This window comes from Elephantulus edwardii, unplaced genomic scaffold (assembly GCF_000299155.1).
Source record: "Elephantulus edwardii isolate Elephantulus edwardi_28Jun2011 unplaced genomic scaffold, EleEdw1.0 scaffold00071, whole genome shotgun sequence".
NCBI lineage: Eukaryota > Metazoa > Chordata > Mammalia > Macroscelidea > Macroscelididae > Elephantulus > Elephantulus edwardii.
In genome coordinates, this window is record NW_006399821.1 from 1,410,273 (window position 1) to 1,438,049 (window position 27,777).

The window sequence follows — 27,777 nt, forward strand, 5'->3', positions numbered from 1 at the left end:
AATGCAGTATGTCTCCTGATCTCCTGACTTCTGGTACCAAAAGTGTTGATTGTAGAACCAAGAAAGATGAAATCATTAACAACATCAGTCTTTTATTCATCTATCATGATGTTGCTTATTGGTCAAGTGGCCTCAGATAGGGCCAGAGAAGGCTGTCCTGTGCCGTGAGTTTCATATGCCTTCTTATCTTTATGTTTACAAGTTAGAGGTACAACACCTATCTATCAGTTCATTATATTGAGAAGGATTTGCATGTTCCTAATTACTTTGCAGCTTAGGTGGGTATATGTTTGCTTACTATTTGCTCTTATTAGTATTACACTTGTCTGGTTAGTTTGTTGTACTGAGGTAACTATATCATTGATGTTTCAAATGCCAGAAGGGTCACTTATGGTGGACAGGTTTCAGCAGAGCTTCCAGATTAAGACAGATTAGGAAACTGGATTGACTATCCACTTCTGAAATAACAAGGCTCAGAAAACCTTGTGAACAAGAGAAGAATATAGCATTAGAGGTAGAACCCAGATGGAAATACTAAAAATAGAGAGAAAGAACTGTAAGCACCCTTTAATAATTGGAATGTGGAATATATGAAGTATTGAAGTAGGAAAACTGGAAGTTGTAAAGAGTGAAATGGAACACATAGAGATTGACATTCTAAGCATTAGTGAACTGAAATAGTAATAATAGTTTATTTAATTTCATTAAACACTAAAGGCATTTTCACTGAGGTTGTTTGGGCCTGTTCATGGAGGTGTTTTGTCTCAGAAGTGAGTTTTGTTAGTTTTGCTGGTGTTAATTTTGTTAGTTTTGAATGCTGCTCCTGGTTTTGTTATTGCTTTTGTCTCTATGTGTATATGTATCTAGGCATATTGTTAGGTGAGGTAACCTTGTTGTTGCTGTTATGCACTGTCGAGTTGCCCGAGACTCGTAGCAACCCTGTGTACAACAGCCCTAAAACTTGCTCTACCTCTTGCCAATCTTATTGTCTCCGACACAGCTATCCCCATTAAGCCAGTGACTGAATCAATCCATCTCATCGAGGGTCTTCCTCTCCTGCACTGTCCCTCCACCCTCCCAAGCATGACGTCCCCCTCCAAGGACTGGTGCCTCCTTGCAACTTGTCCAAAGTATGTCAGACGAAGCTTCAGAATCCTTGCCTCAAAGCAGCAGCCTGGCTTCACCGTCTCCAGGACAAACTTGTTTGTTCTCCTAGCAGTCTATGGATATTCAGTTCTCTTCTCAAGCACCACAGCTCAAAGGCATCAACTCTCCTTCTGTCATCCCTAGTCATTGTCCAGCTCTCTGATGCATAGCAAGTAATTGCAAAGACCATGATGTGTATTATACACACCTTAGTCTCCAGATTGACATCGTTGCTCCTCAGTACCTTGGAGAGGTCTCTGACCGCAGATTTTATCAATGCAATTCCTCTTTTAATATCCTTGCTGCTGGTACCAAGAATGTTGATTGTAGAGCCAAGCCAACTTGACTGTGAGTCATCAACTCATTGAGATCCTGTGAACAACAGATCTGAACCTTGCCCTATCATGCAACATCCTCGTGATCTCTGATGTCTTCAAGCCATTATTAGAGTCACAGTGTCCATTTGTTTTGTTGAAAGTCTTCCTCTCTTTCTATGACCCTCCTCCTTTCCAAGCATAATGTTTTTGTTGTTTTTTTTCCCCCCATGGACGGCCCCAACCACATGCCTACAGTGTGCAAGACAAAGTTTTATCATTTTCATTTCCAGGGAGCTCCATGGTTGTACTTCCACTGAGACAGGTTTTTGTTGTTGTTTCCTTTGCTAGTCAATAGAATTATCAGTACTTTCTGCTGACACCACAATTCAAAGATAATGATTCTTTTTTGGCCTTCCATATTTTTTGTCCCAATTTCAGATGCAAAGGAAGCAACTGAAAATTGCTTGGAATAGGTGCACTTTAGCAGACATCCTTGCTGTTTTGTCCTCTGGGGAAGTCCTTGACAACAGATTTTCCCAATAAATCACATATTTTAATTTCTTGACTACTACCATAAGTCTTAACTATGGATCCAATTGAAATGAAATCATTGATAACTTCAATTTTTTCTGTAGGCATAGATGTCTGCATTATATATGTGATATCCCCATAGAAGTATATGTGATATAAGTACATATACATATACTTGTTGTTGTTAAGTGCTGTCAAGTTGTGGACAACTCACAGTGACGCTATGACTGAAAGACCTAAACACTTGTATAACTTTCATCATTTCTCTAAGTTCATAGAGTTTCTGGAGGCAAGCTATTTCGGAATTGGATACTAACTACTCCTGCTTCCAAGCCGGTTTTAATCTCATGCATATATTTCTACACATTTTATACACACACACACACACACACATACACACACACACACACACACACACACAATATATGTGTAGAAATATGTGTATCTTTATGTGTCCTCGTTACTATTTTTGAGGAACTTGCCTCTGGTGAGATATTAGTTGGTTAGATGGTCCCAAGGGTCCTTGGAGAGGTTCTATCCCCACAGCTCTGTAGCCCTCCCTTGTGTGTCACTTCCTATCCTTCAGGATTTTTGTTGCTATATCCCATAAAAAGCAGACCAGAATGAGGATAGTAGTAGCAATTGACATTCAGGGAGCATGTCTATATTTATGCATTTCTTCATGCCTACCCAGGTCCTAACTTTCTTCTGAGCCCTGCCCTGGCTCTCTTTCCTCTATGAGGGGACCACTCCCCTGCCCTCCGACCACAGTGACTCCTTCCTCTTTCTTCTGCAGCATTTGTCGTTTGCGCTCTTCTGGCACTGAGTTGTATGCACTGGAACGGCTTCTGTGGTATTACTTCCAGTGGGGCCTTGCCGTGTGGGGTAATTTAACTCATGGTTGCACTTGCCTGAGTTCCTGAGCTGGGCTGTCACTCTGCAGGCACATCCAAGCAGAGACTTTCCAGTGTGACTGGACCTGCCACTGAGGCCTCCCCCAAGAGCACATACACCTGATCTGTGCTGAATAGGAGGCACTAGTGGTGGTGGTTATCTTTGCCCTTGGCCTCTACTGAGAAAGATACACTTATTGGGGCTCTGAGTGACCTGGGGAAGGCAGCTGGCAAAACTGCAGTGCCTCACCACCCGGGGCTACTTTACTGCCCATGTCCTCACATATTGACATGTGTGAACTTCTGTTTTATAGAGATGCTGTAACTCTAGGGAGGAGTATCTCTGATTAAGTCATTCAAAGAAGAGTCCACTGTGAGCCTTTGTGAGTTACTGGTTTTTCCAGAATCTTTCTGTTATCTTTAGTTTGCACTTGAAGCTTGGCTCTATATTAATAATGAGTATATCTGTTGACATGGTTAGGTCCCAGTGAACAAGTTACTATACATTTCATAAACATGAAGGATGACCGCATCAGATCAGAAATGGAGGACTGGCAGCATTGTTCCTTAACCGCCAAATCACATCATTGTCTAATTGCATCATTACATCATTGCCTAACTGCTGTAATCACTTAGCTGCCAAATCACATCATTACAGAACAGCAAAACCACTGAGAATCATGGCTCAGATGGGCTGACACACAACCTTCACCTTCACACTAGTTTACTTTCACTGTGCACCTCTGCATTTGATTTTGCAAGGCATGAATGATTAGTGCACAAAATTGTCAGCCAGTATATTTTCATGATTGTCAAAAGTTTGCAATCTCAGATAATGAGATAATTGACAGGCGAGGAGTGCTGTTGTTATCTACCGTCGAGTCAGCTACATCTCGTAGCACAACCCTGAGCACAACAGATCTGAGTCTTGTCTATCCTGCATCATCTTCATCTCGGCCATGCCCTAGTCCATCATGCTAGTCACTGTGTCAGTCCATCTCGTTGAGGTGTTGGTGAAATCAGTTAAAAAGGTTTGCTTTATTCAAAGTAGTATGCCAGGAGTGGGGCAGAGTGTTAGCTGGAAAAGACAGAGGGTCAGAAGGTGTGGAACTTAGAGTCAGGTTGAGAGGTTAGGTAATGAAAAGCTAAGAGAACATTCCAGTGCAAGGATTCTGGTTCTGACGTTGGAGGTAGCCTCACACCTGTAAATTTAGCCCGGCAGCCATGGATTGACTGCAGAACATCACCTCCAGCTCTACCTTCAATGTGATGGCCACATCTTCCTCAGCTTCAGAGCTAGAGTCCAGCCTGACCAGGACGTGTGGTCCTTGGAACTAACAGCTGCACTCTGTTCTGCATTGCTGGAACACACATGTCTGGTATACACAGAGTTCTGACCAGGATAATCATGGCAGCTCTGCATGTGATGGCAAAGAATTAGAGCCAGCCCACACATCACTCATCACAATGGTAGTTTTTGTGTATGACACTTCTATTAAGAAATACTCTGAGCAATAGAAAAAGAAGAGTTTTTATCTATTCACAGAGCCAAACTGATTGTTAATCATAAGAAGAAAGTTAAAGAATACCCATGATGTCCTGTTTGAATAAAATGAACATCAATTATGTGTTTCTCTTGTGGCCTAATAGTTAAGGCATTATCCTGGCAACCCAAAGGCAAACAGTTCAAATCACTAGTTGTTCCACAGGAAAAAGATGAGCACTTTGCTCTTATGAGAATTATAGCCTCTGAAAATACACTGAAGAGTCAGGCTTGGGTAGATTCTGACTCTGTAGTAATGAGTTGATTTTTAAAATTTGTTTAACATATATTACATGAAAAAATGTGGAAATGCACAGATAAGAGCTTGAAATACCTATAATAAGTGGTTATCATCTGAAAGCTGGACAGAGAATAAAAGTGACACAGGAAGAATTGTTGCGCTTGAGTTGGAGTGTTGAAGAAGAAAACTAAGTATCCCACGGGACTGCTGCAAGAATGAACACCTCTTTCTCGGAGGCAGTGCAAGCTGAGTGAGTGCTCCTTAGAGGCCAGGATGGTGAAGCTCCATCTCGCATGCTTTGGGCATGTTGTCAGGGTCCTCATCCTGGGAAAAAGACATCGTGATGGAAAATGTGGAGAGTCAGAGAAGATCCTCAGGAAGGTGAACTGACACAGTGACTGTAACAACAGATTCGAGAATGTGAGGTTGGGGCAGATTTCTAACTTATTGTTCATAATAAGGTCACTATAAGTCATGGTTGATTTTATGGGACCTAGCGAAACAACAGCAAGAACAGTAGCAGCAGCAGCAGCAGCAGCATTCTCTTGAAAAGAGTTAGAGATGGGGAAGATGGTGTGCATACTTTCCCTTTTTTTCCCCTCCAATGTTATTATCTTCACTTCTCTGAATCCAGGGAGGGTGAGAAGACAGGAAGACAGGTAAGGATGAACCTCTTACTGTTGACAGTTGTGACAAGGACACTGTATTCTGCTTGTGCAAGTGACCCTGATTCTGTATTGAGTAGTGCTGCTTCCCTCGATTCATAAGGACCTCACTGTGCCTTGCATTTCCCCACCCACTGTCTGTCACCTCCTGTGAACAGGGTCAAAGCCAGCATATCACCTACTGCATTTGTATTACTTTCAAAAATGACCGCGACAGGCACACTTTTGAGGTATATAGACGTTATTTTCATTATCAGAGTGTGCCCTGCTTCTGTTTAGGTGGCTGATTTAATAAGCCCATATGCGTCTTTAACTGGCACATCTGATGATGCTGCCTGAAGCCCAGGGCAGGTGTATTGTTTGGTTTGGCTGTTGATTCCAGTATGGGCTATGTAAATCGTTTTAGACTCACCACACTCTAAAGTCACTAAAGTGGGTGAGGGCTTTTCAAACAAATAACCATCTGCTCTGGTGGTTTTCAGATGGGCAGGTTTTTTCCAGAATCTCAGCCATGCTCACCTCTCTAGGAAAGTCTGTCTGATGCCACCCGAGGGCTGCAGCACCTACGGTACCAAAGGCTTACAGCAGCTTTGATGTGTTGAGGTAAATTTGTTTGAAGCCAACCCCAGACTTAAATAGAAATGACTCAGCTAGAAGTGACGATGGCAGGTACTGAAAACAGTCTAGTAATTGCTGTTCTTGAGTTCAGCCGTGTCTCAGTCCCCTGCATGGAGGCAGTCAAGTGCACAGAGTGCTTCCTCTGAGTACCGACCCTGCCATCACGGTCTTCACGTGGAAGCAGGATCCCCGTGTGAACGGAGGAGAAGGGGAGTGAAACCTTGGTCTTAATTGCCTCTAGGAAGGAAACACTATTTTGAGAATTTTGAATTAAAAGACAGATGTTAACTTTCTTTTCGCCAAGCTTTCTAGAGGTTGTTAGAACTGCAGCTCGTGCACATTAACACGCATCTAATCTGTTCCTCTAAGTTAAGCCCCATATTCCTGAGCTCGCCTGTTGGCCGCCCCTCCTTGCCGCACCCTGTCCTCTCTGTAAACATGTCCTCAGTGCATGGTGGTGCAGCTCTGTCTCTGGGGTCGGTATGAGACACGTGCATTCCTGCCGCAGACCGAGGTCTGGAAAGAAGAGTGTCGCACTCGGCCTCTTCTCTACTCTCATCTCGGTGACTGTGCATAGCACAAAAGGACAGATTGTCAGGATGTAGGCCAGGTGTGAGGGTGTCATAGGCCCATAGACAAGCTTACCTGTGGGCTGCACCATGGGGCCTGTCTAAACAGGGAGCAGGTGCTGAGCCAGCCTTGGCACAGGGTACAGTTTAGCTCAATGAGGAGACCCTCAATCTCTTTCTTTGCTGTCAAGTTAGAACCGATTCATACCTGATCCCTCAGCAGGTTTTCAGAGGCGATAAATAAATCCTATCAAAAGAAACTGGCCAGCTTTGGCTGGCAGAGCAACTAGTAGATTCAAACCACCTGCCTTTGGGTTGACAGCACAACTCTTTACCCCTAAGCCAGCATGAGTAAGGAGACAGGGAAAGGATGTATGTAGAGATGGAGACACAGAGGAATCCGCCAGGCAGTGGGTGCAGTAGGAAAAGGGCAGCTCATAGTGAGCTCTTTCGTGTGTGCCAGAGAGAGAGTTAGTCCTTCAGAATCAGCAAGTGTCTAATGAGAATCTGCCTTAGGAAAGTTAGCATCATGGAAAGGCAAGCACTCACAGAACTCCTGAGGGCAGTACAAGTGTTAGAGGATGCACTTGGGGGCCACACCAGCTGAGTCGGGCTTGGCCAAGCACAAAGCTGGGTGAGCTAGGCTCTGGGCATCGGGCTGACAGGAGCAGGCATGCATGTGGAGAGGCCTCAGCAGAGCAGGACTACGGTGTGAGTGGTGGATGCTCATGGGGGCATCTCGGTGACCTCACCAGGCGAGTCAGACTCAGCAGAGGAGGGCATAGAGGAGGATGCAGTTTCAGGGGCAGATTAAACTAGGGAGGCCTTGTTAGTCAAGCTGGGGTGTTTGAGTTCTTCTATCTTATGGGACGGGGACTCAGTGAAGGCTTACCAACAGTGTCTGATTTAGTCAGATTTGTCTCGGGTTAGCCGTGCATTGAGAAGAGAGAGGTGCCCAGGAGGTTGTTGGGAAGGTCTTGAAGTAATTGGTCAGAATGATGAAGGTGTGAACTGTGACATTAGGGAAAGGGATTATTTCAGAAGTGGAAGAGTCATATTTGATTTGAAAGTGAGTTTCACAGAGTGACACAGCAAAGTTGAAAATGCAAGGATAGTAAAATATATTGCCATAAACAAAAGCTGGGCAAAAGAAAGCTGGCACAGATGAATGGGGAAGCTACAAAAATGAGCAGAAGGAACAACGCTTCAGGAAGTTATCATAGCTGTGGCCTTATGGGCATCTGTTAAAAGCTTCAGAATGTAGAGCATCAGTTCTCGTTGGTGTTCTGTGATTTCTCTGGTCAAATGTGATTGAACCTAGCTGGATGTGATTAGATGAGCTAGGAAACTGAGAGGCAGAGCTGTGCTAGGTTCCATTCTGAGGGGGAGTGCTTGTATGTGTGTGTGTGGGGGGGTGGAAATATGAGCCCTGCACCCCTGAGCTTGGGGCGACTTCCTCGGTGTACATGAGCAGCTAAGCCTTGGGGTTGAGTAAAGACATAGAAAGGGGCAACTGGGTAGAGGTGGCTGGCGAACACATTGCCTTTGTGTGTCCCTTGTGTGTCCACTGGGCTCTAGTTGGTCTGCTGTGGGTCCCCTGGGACATAGGGGCTGCAGAAGGCACTCTGGGCCAGGTGTGTGAGTTGTGTCCCCTGCCTCTGGCAGGGCCTGCAGCTGGTAGGTCATCACCCGCTAACAGGAAGGCTCTTGGACACAGCTGTGACGGTGCTTTGACCACGAGGATGATGAGTCAGTGGCATGGCAACAAGTGTGAGAAGTACAGTAGGAGAGACAGTTTTGTTAAGGAGTTCAAAAGGGAGGAATGGCTTGGTTTAGTAGAAACAACCCAGCAAAGGTGTGTGTCTGGGTGTAGGTCAGGACAGTCCTGTGCAAGAGCCCTGAGCGCAGTTGAGAGAGATGGGAACATATAAGTAAGGGCACCTGGAAGGTTGCAGGATTCTGGGTGAAGGGCCTTGAATTTGAAACCTGAAATTTGAATGTGAGGTTAAAGATAGTTAAAGCAAGACTGGAGGATTCTTTGGGGCACCCTGATTGTTATAAGCCATTAGAAAAATAACGATTTCAGTGCAGTGTGGTTTAAACAAATCTGCCTGTCCCAGGTGCCCTCAGTAACTCCTTACCTAGTTCTCAGTACAGGTGGGCCGGTGTCTGCCCACACCTGCAAAGGAAGTGATCCAATCTCAGAAATTCTGAAAGCACAGCGCCAGCACCTTGCCATCATCCTCACCCCTGGTAAACTAAGTGAACAAGTAATTACCTACACTGCCTTTTACATTGTTACCTCTTGGGTGGTCTTACCTAGGGACATCTGGGGATGTCTTTATAGGTGCTGGGACAGACTTGTTATGGAACGCTGCCTTTGGATGGAGGAGATCAGTCTCCCCTTTATCATCACACCTCACATAGATGTTAGGTGCCAGCACCAATTCCAGGGCACAGCATCTTCTGTTCCTCTTTCTGATGGGCACACAAAGCAATGGCGATGAAAGTTGGACTAACCATAGCTTGCTTATAGCAGTAGATGAGCAGGGGCCAGAGTCTGGATCCGGTGCTCTTTCCCTTCAGACCTAAGGTGTGGGCATGCTGGTTTTCTTCTCAGATTTTTGTCCCCACTCAAAGGAAATTAGTTGTAGGCAATTAGCTACTTCAGGGAGAATCATGGCCACCTGACTGTGGTTTCTAATGGGAAAGGTCCCATCAGAACCTTATCACATTAGAGTCTGCAAAGAAGCAGGTTTCCAGCTATCAGTCCATCTTGCTGAGGGTTTTCCTCACTTTCTCTGATCCTCTGCCTTTCCCAGTCATTTTCCTGGGACTGCTCTCTCCTGACCACATGCCCCAAATATGAGATAGGGTTTCATCATCTTCACCTCTAAGGAGCACCCTAGTTGCACTTCCTCCAATATAAATTTGTGTATTCTCTTGTTAACCTGTGAGATATTCAGTACTCTCTACCAATACAACAGTACAAAGGTATCAATTCTTCTGTCATCTGTATTCATTGACCAAATCTCAGCAGCATCCGAAGCAATTGAAAATACCATGGTTTGGATTAGGTCCACCTTTAGTCTTTAAATGGACATCCTTGCTCATTACCACTTTGGAGAGGTCTTTCTTTGATATCAGATTGTCCCAATGGAACACATCTTTTGATTTCTTAAATACTACTACTGAGGATGTTGATTGTGGATCCAAGTGAAAGAAAAGAATTGATCATTTCGGTCTTTTCTCCACCCATCATGATGTTGCTTATTGACACAGTATTAAGGAATTGTTTCTTCTTGATGTTGACATGTAGTCTTCGATCTTCTGCATTATTGAGTAGCTTGGCCCAAGCCTTAAAGTAGGAGTGGGAACATTTCTAAGGGTTTCAAATTCCCTTAAATGAAAGCTTCCTGCCTTTGGATCAGAGCATCTCCCTGCATCCCTGCTTCTCACTAGGGCTCGTTGGGGTCCTGCTGACCAGGTGCTTTGGCCTGGTGAAACACTATTGTGTGGTGGGACAGTGTGTCTCTCAGGTTTTCAGTGGCCTGCTGCCTTGGCCAAGGGAGGAGGGTTTGATGGCATGCTGCTTATCAGGGGCAGGCCCTGCAATATCTGCAGGCCACAGCCGTGACCTGACCCTTGGAGGCACCATGTCTGGGTGACACTTGCCCCTATGAGTACTGGCTAAATTGTCTAGGACAGGAACGGGCAGTGTCTATAAGCCATATGTCCGCATGCCCTGCAGGCGCCTTCCTTTGGGGAGGGATGCTCCGGTTTGCCAGTTTTCTGATTACCCTCTTTCTGCCCGAGGCTTTCTTGTGGCATCAAATGCTAAGCTCTTTCTCCAGGAGTGCACACTGGAGAAAGCACATCTTTTCCAAAGAAGCCCTGTCTGACACTCCATCCCTGCTGGCTCTTTGTGGGACCTGTCCCAGCAAATGCTGGGAGATCATGAATGCTGTGTGGTTCGCCTGCAACCTGCAAGCAAAAGTTAGGTACTGTTGAGCCAAATGCAGCTTATAGTAACCCTGCAAACCACAGGTCAGAACCTTGCTCCACATCCCCATGATTTCCCATATGCTCTACCTCACTGTTACAGTCACTTCAGCAGTCCATCTTGCTGAAGGCCTTTCTTTCTCTAACCTCCCAACTTTCCCAACACGGTGATGTCTTTTACCAAAGAATTGCTCCTCCTGACAGGTGCCCAAAGTATGTGAGCAGGAGTCTCACCATCCTTGCCTCTAAACAGCATCTTGGTTACACTTCCTCCAAGAAAGACGTGGAGAAAAGAAGGCAAGATGCAAGCACTGCAGGCCCCCAGGGTCAGGTAGGATACGGCTTGCTCAGAAGCATTTTCTCATGGCCCTCTGTGCTATGTGCCATTCCCGGAGAAACCTGAGCTTTGTCCGAGGATGCAGGCAGATGAAGTCAGAGCAGGCTGTGTGAGGTTGATGGGTGGATCTGGGTGCAGATGGGCCCTGGGCAGACTGTACAGTGTTGGTAGATAAATCTGGTGGTAGATACATTTACAGCAGGCTGTGCAGTGTTGGTGGGTAAGTCTGGTTGTAGATGGAGTTAGGGCAGGTTGTACAGTGTTGATTGCTGAATCTGGGTGCAGATGGAATTGAGACCGTTGGACAGTGCTGGGGAATGGCTATGGGGAGGTTCAGAAGAAATACCACCAAGGCGGTATCCTGAAGGAGTAGGGTACTCCAGAAAGAGGAAACCACTGGTCGAGGGGCCAGAAAGTTCCAGGCATTTGGAGGTCTTGCAGGCAGCCCTTTGGGCTTGAACCCCGAAGCACAGGACAAGACTCAAGAGTTCACCTTGTTGTGTTGACAGTGAGGTGCCACCCAGATGATGTTTTTTAACAGCTGAGATGATAAACATCTCAGTTTATCAGCATGAGCAGATAAAACTTTATTTTTTACGAAGTGATTCTAATCCACCAATTGGTCTGTGGGAAAAAGTTAAGCCATTTTTTCCCATTCAATCACAGCCTCTGTAAACCCCCTTGGAGGTTCAGCTGAGTCAGTTCCAACACCATAATGAGTTTGAGTTTTTTGTGAAGTAATGATGCAGAAAGGCCTGGCTGTGCAGTGGCCAGTGTAGGGGTATTTCAGCAGCATCCCTGACTGACAGAACGGGTGAGGCCAGACAGATGGGTCAGCCAGGAGTGGAGCCACGTGGCTGCAGCCCACTGCTAGCCAGGTCGCGTTGGCTCAAGGAAACGTGATTGTCTCACTGCCTGCTCTAACCTTTCATTGAAACACTTTGAGCAAAAATAAACACCAAGTTCTCATCTGTTGACCTGGCGAGTCAAATGTATGTAGTTTTTTGACTAACCTGAAAGAAGGCAGCAGGTGTTGGAGGTTGATCATTTGCATTTTGTCTCACAAAGGGCTAAATCTTGTTTCTTCACTCCTACCTTCCCACCCCCTCCCACCCCTTCAAGGGCTGCCTGGTTCTTGGAAGTTGTTATTTGTATCCTGTCTCCTAAATTTGGAAAGGATTCAGTGGTAAGCGAGCACTTCAAGAATATACACTTCAGTTTTGCCACCTGGCTGGACACAGGTTTATCACAGATAACAGGGTGTTTTATGGAGCACAGCCAAAGGACTAACTTCTGTGCGGTTCTGTAGTAATTCCTTTAAGAGTTTTGTTATTGTAGAGTCAATAAAGAAAGGAAAACACCCTTGCCTGAGATGTCACCTCTGGAAAAGATCAGAGAGAGAGAGGAAGACCCTCAACATGACAGAATGACACAGTGACAGTAACACTGAGCTTGAGCGTGGCAGAGAAGGTGAGGATGGTGCAAGATAGGGCACGTCTGTTCCTCCTGTGGTTCCTGTGAGCGTTAGTTGACTTGATGGCACGTAACAACAATATCCACCTTTGTATTGTTATTGTTGTTGTTAATGTGCCATCGAGTTGCCGGTGACACACAGCGACCCTATATATACTTGCTCTGAAACCTGCCCGATCCTGAGCTGGTCACATCATCTCAGGCAGCCCTAATCCCAGTTCCCCAGTCATTGAGTCACATGAAATGGATTGCCCTTGTCAGCCTGGGTCTTCCTTTCCTGGATAATCATCTGGATAATCTTCAGGATCTTGCTTGCATGTGATGTTAATGACATCGTTTGATAGTTTCCCCACTGTGGTGGGTCACCTTTTTTTTTTTTTTGAATGGGAAAAAATGTAGACAATAAAAGTAGATGACATCCACCTTATCTGCTTTTACTTCCTATGTTCATTTTCAGGATTCCATATTTTTCCCTAATTTCCACAGATGTCAGTGGTTGTGTTGGCATTCTTAATGGAGGAGGGGGAAACAGCAGAAGGCGTGTCCTGAGTGGGTCTGTGAGTTGGCTCCTGTGTGGATCTTGTGGGGGTCTTGGCAGTGCGGGCTGGCTGTCAGCTGGCAGAGCTCTGGGAAGCACTCACACATGTGGTGCCCTGGTTCTCGATAGGGTGGCCACACTGACTGAGAGGTTACTTGTCTTTAAGTTTATAGGAAATTACAGACAGTGGACCTACCATGGGAGAAGCTTTTGTTACTCGCCTTTTTTAATGGTATACATGTGGTGGTCTTGCTTGATTGGGTGTAGGCCAGCTGGAATTTGGGGTCTTGATTGTATTTTTCTTTTCTCTCTGGTTCCTATGGTTTATTTATTCATGACATATAAATGAGGCTTAAATCCAAGAACGGCACAGGATTCCATATTTGGTATTTCTTGCTGTTGTTATTATATACCATTGAGTTGGAATTTGGTATTTCTTTTCTTTATTTTTCTACCCACAGTTTTGTTTGCTTGTTTTTATTTTTAATTGTGATTCTAATGAAATTTACAGAGATGTTAGGTTGAAAGGATCTCCAAGAGTAATGAAAAACCTACAACCATGAGAGAATAAAATATATAAATGAGACTTTCTAAAAGTCAAATCCCTATGCACATCAAAAAACTTCTCCATGAGGGTAAGAAGGAAACCCACAAACTAGGAGAAAAAAATTGGCAATGACATATCTGATAAAGGACTTATATCTAAAATTTAGAGAATACTCCAGTACCTCAAGAAGTTGTTGTTTGTTGTTGGTATGTGCCGTTGAGTCACCTGTGACTCATAGTGACCCTATGTATAACAGCCCTAAATCCTGCTCTATCCTGTGCCAATCTCATTGTCTCTGACACACCTACACCCATTACCCCTGTCACTGAATCAAACCATCTCATAGATGGTCTTCCTCTCCTACACTGTTCCTCCACTCTCCCAGGCATGACATCCCTCTCCAAGGACTGGTCCCCCTTTTGCAACATGTCCAAAGTATGTAAGGTGAAGCCTCCAAGGAACAGCCTGGTTTAACCCTTTCCAGGTTAAACCTGTTTGTTCTCTTAGCAGTCCATGGTATATTCAATACTCTTTTCCAACACTACACCTCAAAGGCATTAATTCTCCTTTTATCATTCCTAGTTGTTATCCCACTCTCTGACTCATAGCAAGTCATTGCAAAGACCATGGCCTGTATCAGGCACACTTTAGTCTCCAGAGTGACATCATTGCTCTTCAGTACTTTGGAGAGGTCTCTAATCCAGTTGAAAAACGAGTACAAGATATGAATAGACACTTCACCAAAGAAGAAATTCATATGACCAATAAACCCATGAAGAAATAGTCAAAATCCCTAGCTATCAAAGAGATGCAAATCAAAGCAAATATGTGATAATATCTCACCCCAGCAACAGTAGCAAAATTTAAGAGGCAGCATAAAAATGCTGGCGAGGTGGTGGAGATATTGGAACCCTTATTCACTGCTGGTAGGAGTGTCAAACGGTACGACCACTATAGAAGATGGTCTGGCGATTTCTCAAAAAGTTGGAAATAGAAATACCATTTGACCCAGCTATCCTACAACCAGGAATATAAAGAAACCAGAGAGCTGTGACTCAAACAGATGCGTGCATACCCATGGTTACTGCTGCATTATATCTCTTCACAATAACAAAGACATGAAAGTAACCCAACCGCTCATTAACAAACGAAAGGTAGATTGCATTTTTCAAAGTCAGATTTCTTTGTGCTTAAATTTTCATCTCACTAACCATGAGTTAGTGAATCAGACCATCAGTGTTAGTGAAATGCTCTGGGCACATCGCCAAGTCTGTCAGCTCACAGCCCATCTGTCTCCTTATGATCCTACAGTGTCACTGCAGCCTGCCATGCAGGTGCACTCCCACTGAGACCAGCACTTGGGTGAGAGGAGAAGCCATCATCCCTGTGTGCTCATTCTATCAGCAAATAAAGTTACTTGCATTGTATCGATTTCCCATTTGCAATCTCTTGGCTGACTGACTCTTTCTTGTATTTCCTTTTAGGTTTTGAGTGGGACCTTGCAGGCTTTATCCTTATGTTATAGTCCCTGTGGGCTTCAACATTGTATTATAGACCTTGCAGGGTTTATTACTATATTCTATAACTGGTTTTCATTCACTTTTCTGGGTTGTTGTAGGTGCTATCAAGTCTATTACTACTCAGCATGACCCTATGAACAGATCTGAATTTGGTCCTGTCCTTCACTATCTCCAACCTGTTGGAGCCCCCTTTCCAGTCACTGTGTCAGTCCACCTTGTTGATGGTTGTCTTCTCTTTCACTGACCCTCTACCTTCCCAGCATGGCAGGGGCCCCCCGACAACATGTCCCAAATATGTGAGAGAAAGCTTCATGATCTTTGCCATTACCAAGCACCCTGCTTGTCCATCCTCCCAGAGATACTTGTTTGTTCTTTTGACATTCCCTTGGATGTTCAGTACTCTTCTACAATACTACAAGTCAAAGACATAACTACTTCTTCTAACATCCTTATTCAAATTCTAAAGTCCAGATGGATAGGAAGCAATTAAAAATATCATGGTGTCATCACAAGAACATGGCAACAGCCCACATGTCCAAACACAGGTGAATGGATCGAGAAATTGTGGGTCAGTCACACAATGGAATACTATGCAGCACACAGGAGCAGTGATTTCTAAAATTACTACCTATCTTGGGAGGGACTGCAGAGCATTAGGCTGAGTGAATTAACTCAGTTCCATAAGGATAAGGACAAATACTGTCTAAGGCTGTTATTGAAGAAATAGAACAGAAAGTAGTAAAAAGGATATGCGGATCCAAGAGGGGGAAGGTAGGAGCAGAGGAGTGAGGATGGGCAGGGGAGTAATCATAGAGTCACACAATTTGATGGCTAGAGGGAAGGGTGAGTAAAGGAAAAGGGAATGATCCAGTGTGAAACCCAATGTATATGAACTTTGAAAGCACACCAGTATAAAATTAGAATTTATTTAAAAAAAATACAATGGTATGGATCAGGTATGCCTTAGTCTTTAAATACCCTTGCTCTTAAGTACTTTAAAGGGATCCTTGAAAGCAGATTTCCCTAAACACTTTTGTTTTCTTAATTGAGGTTATCATGAGTATTGATTGTGGATCCATGTTAAATGAAGTTGTTGACAACCTCAGTCTTTCCTCCATCAGTCACGATATTGCCTCTTGGTCCAGTGGTGAAGGTTTTTTTGTTTTCCTGATATTAAGATGTAACTTTTTTTGAAAGCTGTAGTTACTGATCTTCTGCGGAAAGTGCTTGAAGTCATCTTCATTTTCTGCAGGCAAGGTTGTATTTCTTAGGACACAGGTTCCCTTCCTGGGCTAGAGAAACAAATTCTGAGCGGCTTGAGTTTTTTTCAAGAAGTAGAACGTCAGCTCAGTTCTTCAGAAAACTCAGGAGGTTTCAGAAGAGCAGTGAATTTTAGAAATTATACTTGAAACAAGGGAGAGTCTGATCTCTTTATCAGTCTTGAAATCAGAATATTGTTCTTGGCCTTTCAAGTACTTGCCTATGTACTGTTTTAAGTGTACCTTCTAGTTTCAGGGCCAGAGAAAGGCAATAGCCATCCTTTTGGTGGTTACTATGTTTATTGAAACAGAAAACTGAAAAATAATAGAACTTTTGAGAATTTTGTCTTAGAAAGCGTTAGCTTTTTGTTTGAGAAGAGCATTCTTGAAAACTTTCTAAACTTTCTTTTCAGCTAAGCAATGGTTATGGTTTCTTTCAAAACTCAAAAACATAATCCACCAGCTTTTTGTTTTGTTTTGTTTTTATTTTTCTACTAGTTTATTTACAAAATTCAAATACAAATTTGAGCAAATTCTTTCAATTTCCCTTACCCCTGCCATCAAATTGTACAACCCAATCTTTAATCCCCTCTTCCCCCTGCACATCCACATCCCTCTGCTTCCAGCTTCTCCCACCTTCCTGGATCCTTAAACTCATTCTACAATAACAATTTTATACAGTATTTATCCTTATGGTACTGAGTTCGTTCACTCAGCACAATGTTCTCCTGTCTCTCCCAAGTTAGGTAATAATTTACAAAGTTATTGCTCCTGCGTGCTGCACAGTATTCCACTGTGTGAATGTACCATAATTTCTCAATCCATTCCTTTGTGGTTGGGCATTTGGGCTGTTTCCACGTTCTTGCAATGGTGAATAATGCTGCTGTGAACATTGGTGTGCAGATCTCTTTTTGTGCCTCAGTTCTCATATTCTCTTGACACATCTTTTGTATCTGTTACCTCCTCTCTCAGCTCTCCTCTGATTTGTGCCACATCTCTTCATATGAATCAGTACATTGCTGGGTGTTGTGAGTAGTGAGTAAGTGATCATTTCATGTGGGAAGAGCCTTTTCCTCCCTCTGAGGCTACCTCATACGGCATCACAACCCTGGGCTGTGGCACACCAAATGCCTCATGTCTCAGAGGTCAGCTGCGACGTCTTCATCCTCTGTGGTCACTTCTGGCCTTCCGGTTACTGACAGCCTCCACGTGAAGTCAAGGGCCTCTCGTAAGCAGAGGGTTTAAGTTTGTGTCCGGGGATATTTTTAGCCAGTTCTCTCAGGAATAAACTGTAACTTGACATTTATCTTCTTCATTTGAAATTTACTCTATAACATGGCCTTTCTGCCAGTCTTCTTTCTTGAACCGTCATGAAAAGTACTGAATTTTTATTTATTTCAGGTAAGAAGTCAAACCATTTTGGAGATGGTCTTTTGTTTTGATCCCAAAGGTACTGTGAGGGAGCAAATACCACGGAGCAGTACTATACTAATTAAAACACTGCCATTATGTTTATTGCTTATGAAATAAATCTTCATATTATTATTTAAAATCTTTGAATACACACACACACACACTTTTTTTTAAAAAAAACAAACACACCACAAAGCAGCTTTAACTTGCAGCTCATGATTTAGGTAGACATGTCCCATTCCTTGTCTCTCTGGACACCTCAGCGCTATGAGTGGTCCAGTGTTTAAGTCCTGTTAATAGAATGAGGAATTAATGTTTAAAAAATGCTTTACGCATTATACTACAACATTTGCAGAACACTGTAGATTTGTTAATACTAGGATAATTTTAAGACTGTCCAGCTTTCTTGTGACTGTTAGTTCTTTACTACTTTCTGAATTAGTAAGTACCTTTCGTGACCTGCAGAAATGTGTAGGCATTTCAAGACCTTTTTTAAGTAACATGACTTATATCATCTATTGCCTCAAAGAGCTGTTTTGTGCTTTGCTAATGACTAAGCCAAAATAAATAGATGTTCTTGAGGGACAAGCAGTTGAACCTTTTGGACACTTTTGACGCCTATCTTTCCTGATTTACATAACCTGCCTCATTCTAGGTTTTGGTCACTGTTAACATCTTTTTATGCATGTCCCATCTGAGTGGGCAAGCAGGAACTGCTCCCTCTGGAGCAGACGCTAGCAAGCCTGCCCTTAGCCTGCTTCCTCTGCCCCAGCTCACAGGTCAGGGCTCCCAGTATGGGGGGCGGGTGCACGTTCCTTCTCATTCACAGTTCTTGGAATGTGCCCTCTTCATAGGCATTAATATTTACCTTATTCCATTTTTCAGCAACCATTTAGTTAGTGCCTACTATGTTGCACTGGCAAAGTCTGTGGTCAAGGACCTCTCCAAATTTCTAAAGAGCAATTATGTCACTTTAAAGATTTAAGGACATCCCAAATATCCAACAACTGAATGAATTAAAAAATTGTGGTACATTGACACAGTGGGATACTATGCAGAACTCAGGAGCAATGATTTTGAAAAATACTACATAACTTGGGAGAGACTGGAGAGTATTATGCTGAGTGAACTCAGTCTCATAAGGACAAATACTGTATAAGACCATTGTTGTAACAGTAAAAGGCTAGCAAGTAAAACACGTTTGGGGACCCAAGGGGAAAACAGGTATGAGCAAAGGGGTGAGGATGGGTAGGGGTGAAATCACAGGGTTGCACAGTTTGGTAGGTGGAAGAGGGGGTGAAGAAAATGGGAAGGATCTGGTGTGGACCAGAAAAGATTGGGTAATGATGGGTGAGGTCCAGTCGTGAGTGATTTTATAAAATATAGTGCATGGGAATTGTTATATGAAACACAATATGAATGAGGAGTAGTGTGAAACAAAATGTATATGAACTTTGTGAGCAAATCAATATAAAATAAACTTGGGGGGGGGACCCAACCAAATGATTAAAAAAAAAAAGACTACGGTGTGCCTAAGTGAAGCCATGATCTTTTCAGTTGCTTCATAAGCATCTGAACAAGAATAACAAAAGAACCACCAGTACCTTTGGATTGTGGTTTAGAGAAGAGTACTAAATATCACTTGGACTGTCAAAAGGACAAACAAATATGTCTTGGAGGAAATGCTATCAGGGTGCCTTTCAGAGGCAAGGATGGCGAAAAATCTTCATCTTATTTATTTCGGGCATGTTACCAGGAGGGACCTGTCCTTGGAACAAGAGACCCTCAACAAGATGGATTGACATAGGGGGTATAACAATGGGTTTGAGCATGGGAAAGCTGTTGAAGGTGTTGTAGGATAGGACAAAGTTTGGAGGTATTGTTCTTGGGTAATGAGGTCTAGTTAACTGGACACCACCTAACAACAAAAACACACTGAGTTTCTGACATTGTACCATGGAAGTTGCTAGAATATTAATTTGTCTTTCAAAGACATGGCCTTGTTTTATATTTCATATTTTCTTTTCACTGTCTTAATAGCAGGAGTACCTAAATTCGTGGTCCTCATATACACCATTGTGGAAGCTACATCCCTTCTAGCCAGTGGGGGAGCTTGCTCAGGCCCAGTCAGTCCTGCAGCTTCATTCTCTGTGTCCCCAAAGGAGGCTTGCCTGAGTAGGTAATTACACCCACCCAACAAGTCTCTTGTGTTGGCCACTGACACTGGGAGCCCATCTGGATACCTAGAGAAGTCAGAGCCCATCTATCCCTCCACTGGGCTGTCAAGAGTGGCTCTTATTGTCCTTGTTATTGTTAGATGCCATTGAGTTGAGTATTACTACTCAACTGAGGAATTGTCTTAGTTGTGAACAAATTGTGTGCCATTTTCCTCTGTTGTTTTGTGCTGTTGAGTCTCACTAGAAAGGATTTCTTTTTTCCTTTTTTTTTTCCTGTATGGTTTCCTCAGAAGAGCTGGAGAAAGACTTTGAGCAGACCCTCCAATACTCATGTCATTCTCATCATCTCTGACACACTGGAGCACATTGTTAAAGTCACCATGTCGATCTGTCTCTTTGGGGGTCTTCCTCTCCTTCGCTGACACTCATGTCTCCAAGTATGATGGCCCTTTCCAAGGAACAAACTCACTTAGCTACATGTCCAAAATATGAGAGACAAAGCTATGCCATCTTTGCCTTCAGGGAGCATGCTACTTGCACTTTTTCCAAGATAAGGTTTTTTTGTTCTTTTGGCAGTCCATTGGGTATCCAGTAGTCTTCTCCAGCACCACAACTCAAAGGCATCAATTCTTCTTCTGTCATCCTTATTCATTGTCCAGCTTTTTGATGCATGGCAGGTGATTGGGAAGATCATGGTGTGAGTCAGGCACACCTCACACATTGTTATTCAGCATTTTGGAGCGATCCCTGACAGCAGATATCTCCTGATTTCTTGACTACTGGCCTTTTCTTCCTTTCCTCACACATGGCCAGGCTGATTTCAGACTCTGGTGGAGGACAGTGCTGTCATTCCACAGTGTGGCAGGCAGCAGCACTTTGATTCCACTTTGCAGGCTATTCTGTCAGTGTTCCTGATGAGTGTTCTCCACTCTGGTGGGGGGAGGGTGTGTCATAGTGGATGGGAGGTGGGAACTAGAGATTCTATAGGACCTGTAAAAGGACTGCCCTCCAATGGACTGGAGGAAGTGTGTAGGCAGAAAGGGACTTCACAAGCTGATGGAACCTGGCACTTGGCACTCTGCCAGCTCTCTCTTACAAGGAAAAAGAGAAAAATGATGTGAGGAACTGTAATGTGGTGCATGAGATTGCCTGTCGTTCTCCCTTGGAGCAGCTGGTGGATTTGAACAGCGTGTCTTTGTTTAGACAGCACAACCTCTTACCACTAAGCCACTAGAGCTCCCTGGTGGTTTCTTGTTGTTGTTGTTGTTGTTATTGTCAGGTGCCATCAAGTCGAGTACAATTCATAGTGACCCGATGAATGAAAGATCTGAAATCTGTCTATCCTGCACCATCCTCATACTTTCTGACACACAACAGCCCATTGCAACAGTCACAGTGTCAATCCACCTGGTTGAGGGTCTTCCTCTCCTTCGCTGACCCTCCACTCTTCCCAGCATCATGTCCTCCAAGGAAGAGCTCCTTCCAGCAACATGTCCAAAGTGAGGCAAAGCCTCATCATTCTTTCCTTCAAAGAGCACTCTGGTTGTCCCCTCTCCAAGACATAGCTGTTTGTTCTCTTGACCATACCTGGGATTGTTGAGCGCTCTTCAGCACCACAGCTCAAAGGCATCAATACTTTTTCTGTCATCCTTATTCATTGTCTGGCTGTCAGATGCATAGTTAGTAGCTGGAAAGACTATGGCCTAAATCAGACGTACCTTAGTATGCAAACTGACATCATTACTCTTCAATAATTAATTTAGAGAGGTTCCTATCTGCAGATTTTCCCAGTGTAATGTATCTCCTTATTTCTTGACAGCTAGTACAGGTTAAAACGGCTTTACTGGTCAGATGTAAGAATTTTCTTGAAGTAGGACCCACATCACCTTTTCTCTTCATGAAATAAAAATAAAAATAAACAAGCAGAGAAGAGAAGGACATCAGTGCCACCAAGAAATAAAAGCTGGAAACAGAGTGTGTTCTGGAGTCTTTGTGCAGAGGACCTCCTAGATTCAAAGGTATCTTGATGCCAAGATACATGGAGATCCCAGGAAATTCCAGGCCCACAGATGTTCAGAGGAAAACTGGGTCTTCTCCCAGAGTTGTTAGAATGGGCTTTCCTTTAGAGCTAGTGCTCTAAATTTGGGCTTCTAGCCTCCTAAACTCTTAGGAGAATAAATTTGTTTGTTACAGCCATCCACTTGTGGTATCTGTTATAAGTGTGGACAACTAAGACAAGCTAGTCATTTTTCTAGTATCTGATGTATTTCCCCTGACTGTTGTCCATGAAAATGTGGTAAGATTCTGTAAAGTTAGAATTTCATTCAAATTCATTGCTGTCATATTGAAGCCAACTCATAGCTGACACGCCAGTGGATTTTCTGTAGCTATAAGTAGCACAAGAGTAGATTTCTCCAAACTACCTATGGTGCACAGCCTTTGGGTTAGAGTGACTCCTTATGCACTGTGCCACCAGAGCTCCTGCATAGAGAAAGGATTGAAAAATACAGTGAAGCCTCAGAGAGGAAAAACTTGATGGTACTGCCTTGTTTTTCCAAGACTTGGTTTTCTGCCTTTGTTGGGATACAATCATCACTTTTTTATCATTCACTTAATTTGTGTTCTCCTTTTCTGCACTCTTTTTCTGACCTTACACAGATTTCATTTTCCACTGGCTTTGTTGTTATTTGTCTTATTATTCACAACGTCATAGTCTCTTACAGAGACCACCAAGATTACTAGATTGTGAAATTTTACTTGACACTTAAGGCCTTTTTGAACGATACTTTAAATACCTCTGAAAAAGGAACAACTAAGTTTTTTGGTCCTTTTATTTGTTGTTATTTTTCTCCCCATGACTCCAATTTTATGTGATTTTTTTAGTAATATGAGTTTATATATAATTTTACTAGACTTTTTTTTCCTTCACAAACTTTTATTTCTGCTTTTTTGTTGTTGCTCAACTTTCAGCCAAAATACAGACAAATCCATACAGTGAAAATAACACCTGAGAGGTACTCACTCCTTAGAAAAATTAGTCACATAAGATCTAAAGGGCATACCATCCAGGTATAAAACTCAGGAGGAAGGTGAAGGACAGAAGGATTAGTGGAAAAGAGAATCACATGGAAGAGATAGGAAGAGCGCTTTCATTGTGTATGTTGTATTAGTGTCATAAAACAAATGTATGTGACTGGTTAAATAGAAAACCAGCTGGCTTTTTAACCTTTCATGCAATTCACAAGAAAAAGAAGGCAGGGGGAGCATGGGAAGATACTGCCAATCTTTATGAAACTAAAAAAATCAACCCCACTGATGTGGCTATAATGCCCACATTCATCCCTCAGAGTGGCTGGTGGATTTGAATCTCTGACCTTTTGGTTAGCAGAGAAACACGCTATACGTGATGCTATTCCCATTTCTTGCCTGGTAAATGTGTAATTGGATTGCTTGGCCTACCAATTTTAACAGACAAATCACATTGGCTTTCATTTGATCTTCACACTTCCTCACTGAGCCATCTCTAGAATCTAGTTAGTTTAATATATAAGCTTTACTTTTGTAACAGATGAGCAGCTGCAGTGTCACTTTGGCTGGTGCACAGCCTTGTAATGAGGGTGCTGCTGTAAGAGGAGGGGGGCCATTGTGTTCAGTCACCTATTAAGACTTTTGCAAACAAAGCTTCATTTTTGATCACTCAGCACCCTAAGTGGGAGAGAAAAAAATGTGGACTAGCAAGCACATGGCTAAGCTGATGGCTTCAGAACATGTTGACACTGACTGAAAAGTGCTCAATTATGTCACTTTTTGATGCACCTTTAAATTTCATCTAAACCTAAAACTGTTTACAAGTTAAAGTATGCTAAATGTTGTACCCATGACCAAAAGACTTAATTAGCTTTTCTCCAGTTCCTTGGCAACGAAAGACTTGTGAAAAACTTCTCCTTTTTTTATATTTTTGACCTGAATAAATAGTTCCTCTAAAAACTCATGTCCACTGTGTATCATCTTTAATTTTCTTTTTTTGTCATTTACAGGGTGTTAAATATCTGTGCATCCCAGCAGCAGATTCACCTTCTCAAAACCTGTAAGTTTGTTTTCTGTACTGTTTGAAGATACTAAGAATGCATAAAGAATTGTAAAGTCAAATAAAAAAAGGATTATGACATTAGCAGAGTATATGCCACCCTATTTTACAGAAACAGAGTGAAAATTTGCAAATCACATTGGCTTTCATTTGATCATTCATACATCAATTATACTTGATTCATTATATCTTATCCGAATGTAATTATCTTTCCCTTCCCCCAGTTTATCTATCTCTTAATGTTTACTCTTCTCTTCCTCCTTGCCCATCCCTGGGAACCGTCACCAAGAATGATCCAATCTGTGTAAGCCTTTCCTCATTAGTTTTTTATGTAGTAGTCTTACACTGTAACAGTCCTTTTGTGACTTAGCATAATGTCCTCTAGATACATCCAGGCTACATAAGGTTTTGTTAATCTTATATTATTTTTTAGTGTTGCATAGTTTTCCATAGTGCAAATGTACTATTTCCTTAATCATTTGTTGATAGACATTCAATACTTTCCATCTCTTCACTATTGTAAATAATACTGCATTGAACGAGTGTGCACATATCTTGTTTGTGTGGCAACTCTTAATTCTTTGGAATCTACCCAGCATTGGGATTACTAGATCAAATGGTATTTCAATTTCCAGTTTTCTAAGACAGGGTCAAACTACTTCCTATAGAAGTTGCACCATTTTACATTCCCATCTTACTTCCTCAAACCAAACGTTTAGCATGCTACCCATTCTCCAGTGTTTGAGAGTTCCAGTCTATACTCTCACCAAATTTATTGTTGAATTCTACTATTGTTGCTGGAGTAAGATGATATCTCATTATTGTCCTGATTTGCATCTCCTTCAGATCTGTTGCTCATAGGGTCACAATGAGTTGTAGTCAACTTGATAGCACCTAACAACGGCAATAGCTAATAATCTTGAGCATTTTTTCTTGGTTTGTTGACCATATGAATGTCTTCTTTGGTGGAGTATCTCTTCATGTAGTCTCCCTGTTCTGTAATTTGGTTGTCTTTTTCTTAATGAGTTGTTGAAGTTTCCTGTAAATGTTGGAGATAGGTCCCCTTGTCAGATGTCATTGCCAAATATTTTTCCTACTCCGTAGATTCTCTTTTTGTCCTTACAGAAATCTTTGGATGAACATTAGGACTTAATTTTTAGGAGGTCCCAATTACCTAGTTTTCCTTCTGCTGATTGTGTATTTTCTAATCGTTGCCCACGTGCACCCCTTTGGTCTTTAGAGGGGGGCTGGACCCCAGAAACCAGGGGCCTAGCCAGCCTGGTCACAGGGTTGTGCTTGGTCCTAAGCAGCCTTGTTTAATGACCTCCATTTGTGGCATGTCTGATGGAGTGTTCATGTGAGTATTCCAATTTTCAAAAAGGGTACTTCCGAGCTGACTTTCAGCATGCCTGTCCATTCTCTGGAAGTGAAGCAAACCTTTAAAGAAGGCACTGAATCTTGTCTAAAGCAGCCTGCCCAGTAGAAGCAAAATGTGAGTCACTAATACAAGCCACATATGGAAATTTAGATTTCCTAGTAGCCACATTCAAAAAGCTTAAGAAACCACTGCCATTCATTTGAATAGTATTATTTTCTTGAAATCTGTTTATTTGGCACACATGTCGTGTTGTTGTTAAGTACTATCAAGTTGACTATGATTCCTAAGGGTCTGTGAACAACAGATCTGAACCTGCCCTGTCTTTTGCTATTACTATCCTTATGAATTCTACTATGCTCAAGCCTGTTACTAGAGTCTCTGGGCTAATCCAACACATACACTGTATACATACATAATATAAGAGCTATGAAGGAGCTTTTTTATATCTCTTTTTTTTCACCAAATCTTCAACACCTGGACTGCATACTCATACAGTAGCACATTGCCACCCCTCTGCCCCACCCCTGGTGCTCCTTAGCCACTGGAACTTAGGGTCTACAATGCCATCCTCAGGCTCCTCTGAGTTTAGGAGATGAGCTGGTATAGGAAAATCCAGTGTTCTCTTTCTTCAGCACTGAACTAATCTTTGATACCATCCTGACTCTCTTTGTGCATAAATCTGTTCATCTAATCCAGATTATAAAACAATAGCATGAATTTTATTGAGCAGAAGACAAGGAAGGGGGCAGGTGATATAGAAAAGTCATGAATAGGTAGGAAGTGGTGGCAAACAGAGTCAATTGATGGGATATATTTCTATACTAACTTGATATTGCATAGAAAAAGTGAATCTTGAAGGTTAAGGATGTCAGAAGAGAGACTACTAGGACCACAAGTAAAATAAAGTAATAGTCCTAAACTGAGGAGGAGAGGAAGAAGTGTTAGAGAACTTCCTTGGTTACTAGTCGTGTCAAGAAACAGAAGTGGTTGGAAGGGCATGGTGCATACATACGGAAGGAAGTGAACCACTGCTTTTCTCTGAAGATCACAGCACTCTTCTAGCTGATGTTTTTGGTGGTTATTTTTAGAATGGCTGCTTTCCTCCTCTCAAGCTGAGGTTCTAGCTGAACATACTGTTGAACTTGGCCAAACCTGATTGGCAGCTTGAGTGTCTAAGCAAATCAAACTGTGAGCATCCTGACCGTGTGATTTTAGCTACCTGTGCTCACACTTCCCCAAGTGCTGCCCTGCACACCCAGGATGATGACAGTCCAGATGACCAACTACAGAGTAATGCTGAGTAGCCCTTTGTGGTAGGCAAGCCAGCATATTACAGCATATCTAAAAAATGCCATCCACAGCCAAATACAGCTACATTGGACAAGTCATTTTAACCCCATTAAACCTTAGTGCTTACTTCTTAAAAACACCTGTCATCAATTTTTTATGAGATTGTGTATTTAAAAGTATTTTGAATTAACTCTGAACACTTTGAAAAGTAAAATCGTACTCTTACTCTACTCAACCTGTATTAACTTATACTGAAAGTTAACAGGGAAAGAAACTGAAAAAAGAAATTTTGATGCTCAAGAGCCCATTTCAGTGACTTCAGAAGATGTGCTATGTCAAAAAGTGAAGTGACAAAAGACACACATCTTCTTTTCTAAGCTCCAGTGTCTCATTCAAGTTGTCTTTCAATATCAGCCGGTGCTATGAAGGGACAGAAGACACACAGCTGCTTTTCTAAGCTCCAGTGTCTCACCCAAGTCTTCTTTCAATATCAGCTGGTGCCAGAAGACTAACACATAATATTTGACTCTGTATGTGCTAGCAGAAACCATATTCTTTGGCAGGCTGTCAGGAATGACAAGTCCTTGGAAAAAGGCATCCTGCTTGGAAAAGAATGAGAGGAAGGCCTTCAGTGAGTTGGAGTGACACCATGACTACAAAAATTGGATTAAGCACAATGAAGATGGTGAGGATGATTCAGACTTGAACAGGATTTTATCCTTTTGTGTGTGGGGTTACTGTGAATCAGAGCTGATTCAGCAACACCTAACAGCAAGAGTTATCTGTAACCAAGAAGAGCTTTTTAAAGTCTATGGTGGAGTGCGAGCCAAATTCTGACAGCTTAGGTAGTGGTGACTGCATCAATATTGAGGAGAATGACAGACTGTGTCCATGCTGTCGTGAGAATGAAGATTTATCATCCTTTACTTTGAGGTCCTGCAACAATGGAGCCCTCTCTTTTGGTTGAAAAAGGAAGTCAAGACCATAACTCACGCAAAGGAGGAAAAGACGTGTGCTGATGCTGAGTGTTATGTTTGTAGACATATGTGTGATTCTTTGGGGGAATTCTTACTTTTTTAATCAAAAAGTTTGTACATAAGTTTGTCAGTTTGCACAGCAGTATTCACAAAATAATAAAGAACATGTTTTGCTTTGCTGGAGTCCTCTGAGAGGTTTTGAAGTTCTCTTAGGAGCATTAATGTATTTGGTGTGTTAAGAGATAAACTTTGAAAT

At 42.6% G+C, this 27,777-nt stretch overlaps 1 protein-coding gene across 1 annotated transcript in view; it reads left to right on the forward strand.

The window, feature by feature from the left end:
* Positions 1-27,777, forward strand: part of LOC102862154 (dual specificity protein phosphatase 22-like) — a 102,937-nt gene that overhangs the window by 58,350 nt on the left and 16,810 nt on the right. The window contains exon 6 of the mRNA XM_006888744.1: positions 23,827-23,876. Coding sequence (XP_006888806.1) covers positions 23,827-23,876 — 50 coding nt within the window. The remainder of the gene's footprint in view (positions 1-23,826; positions 23,877-27,777) is intronic.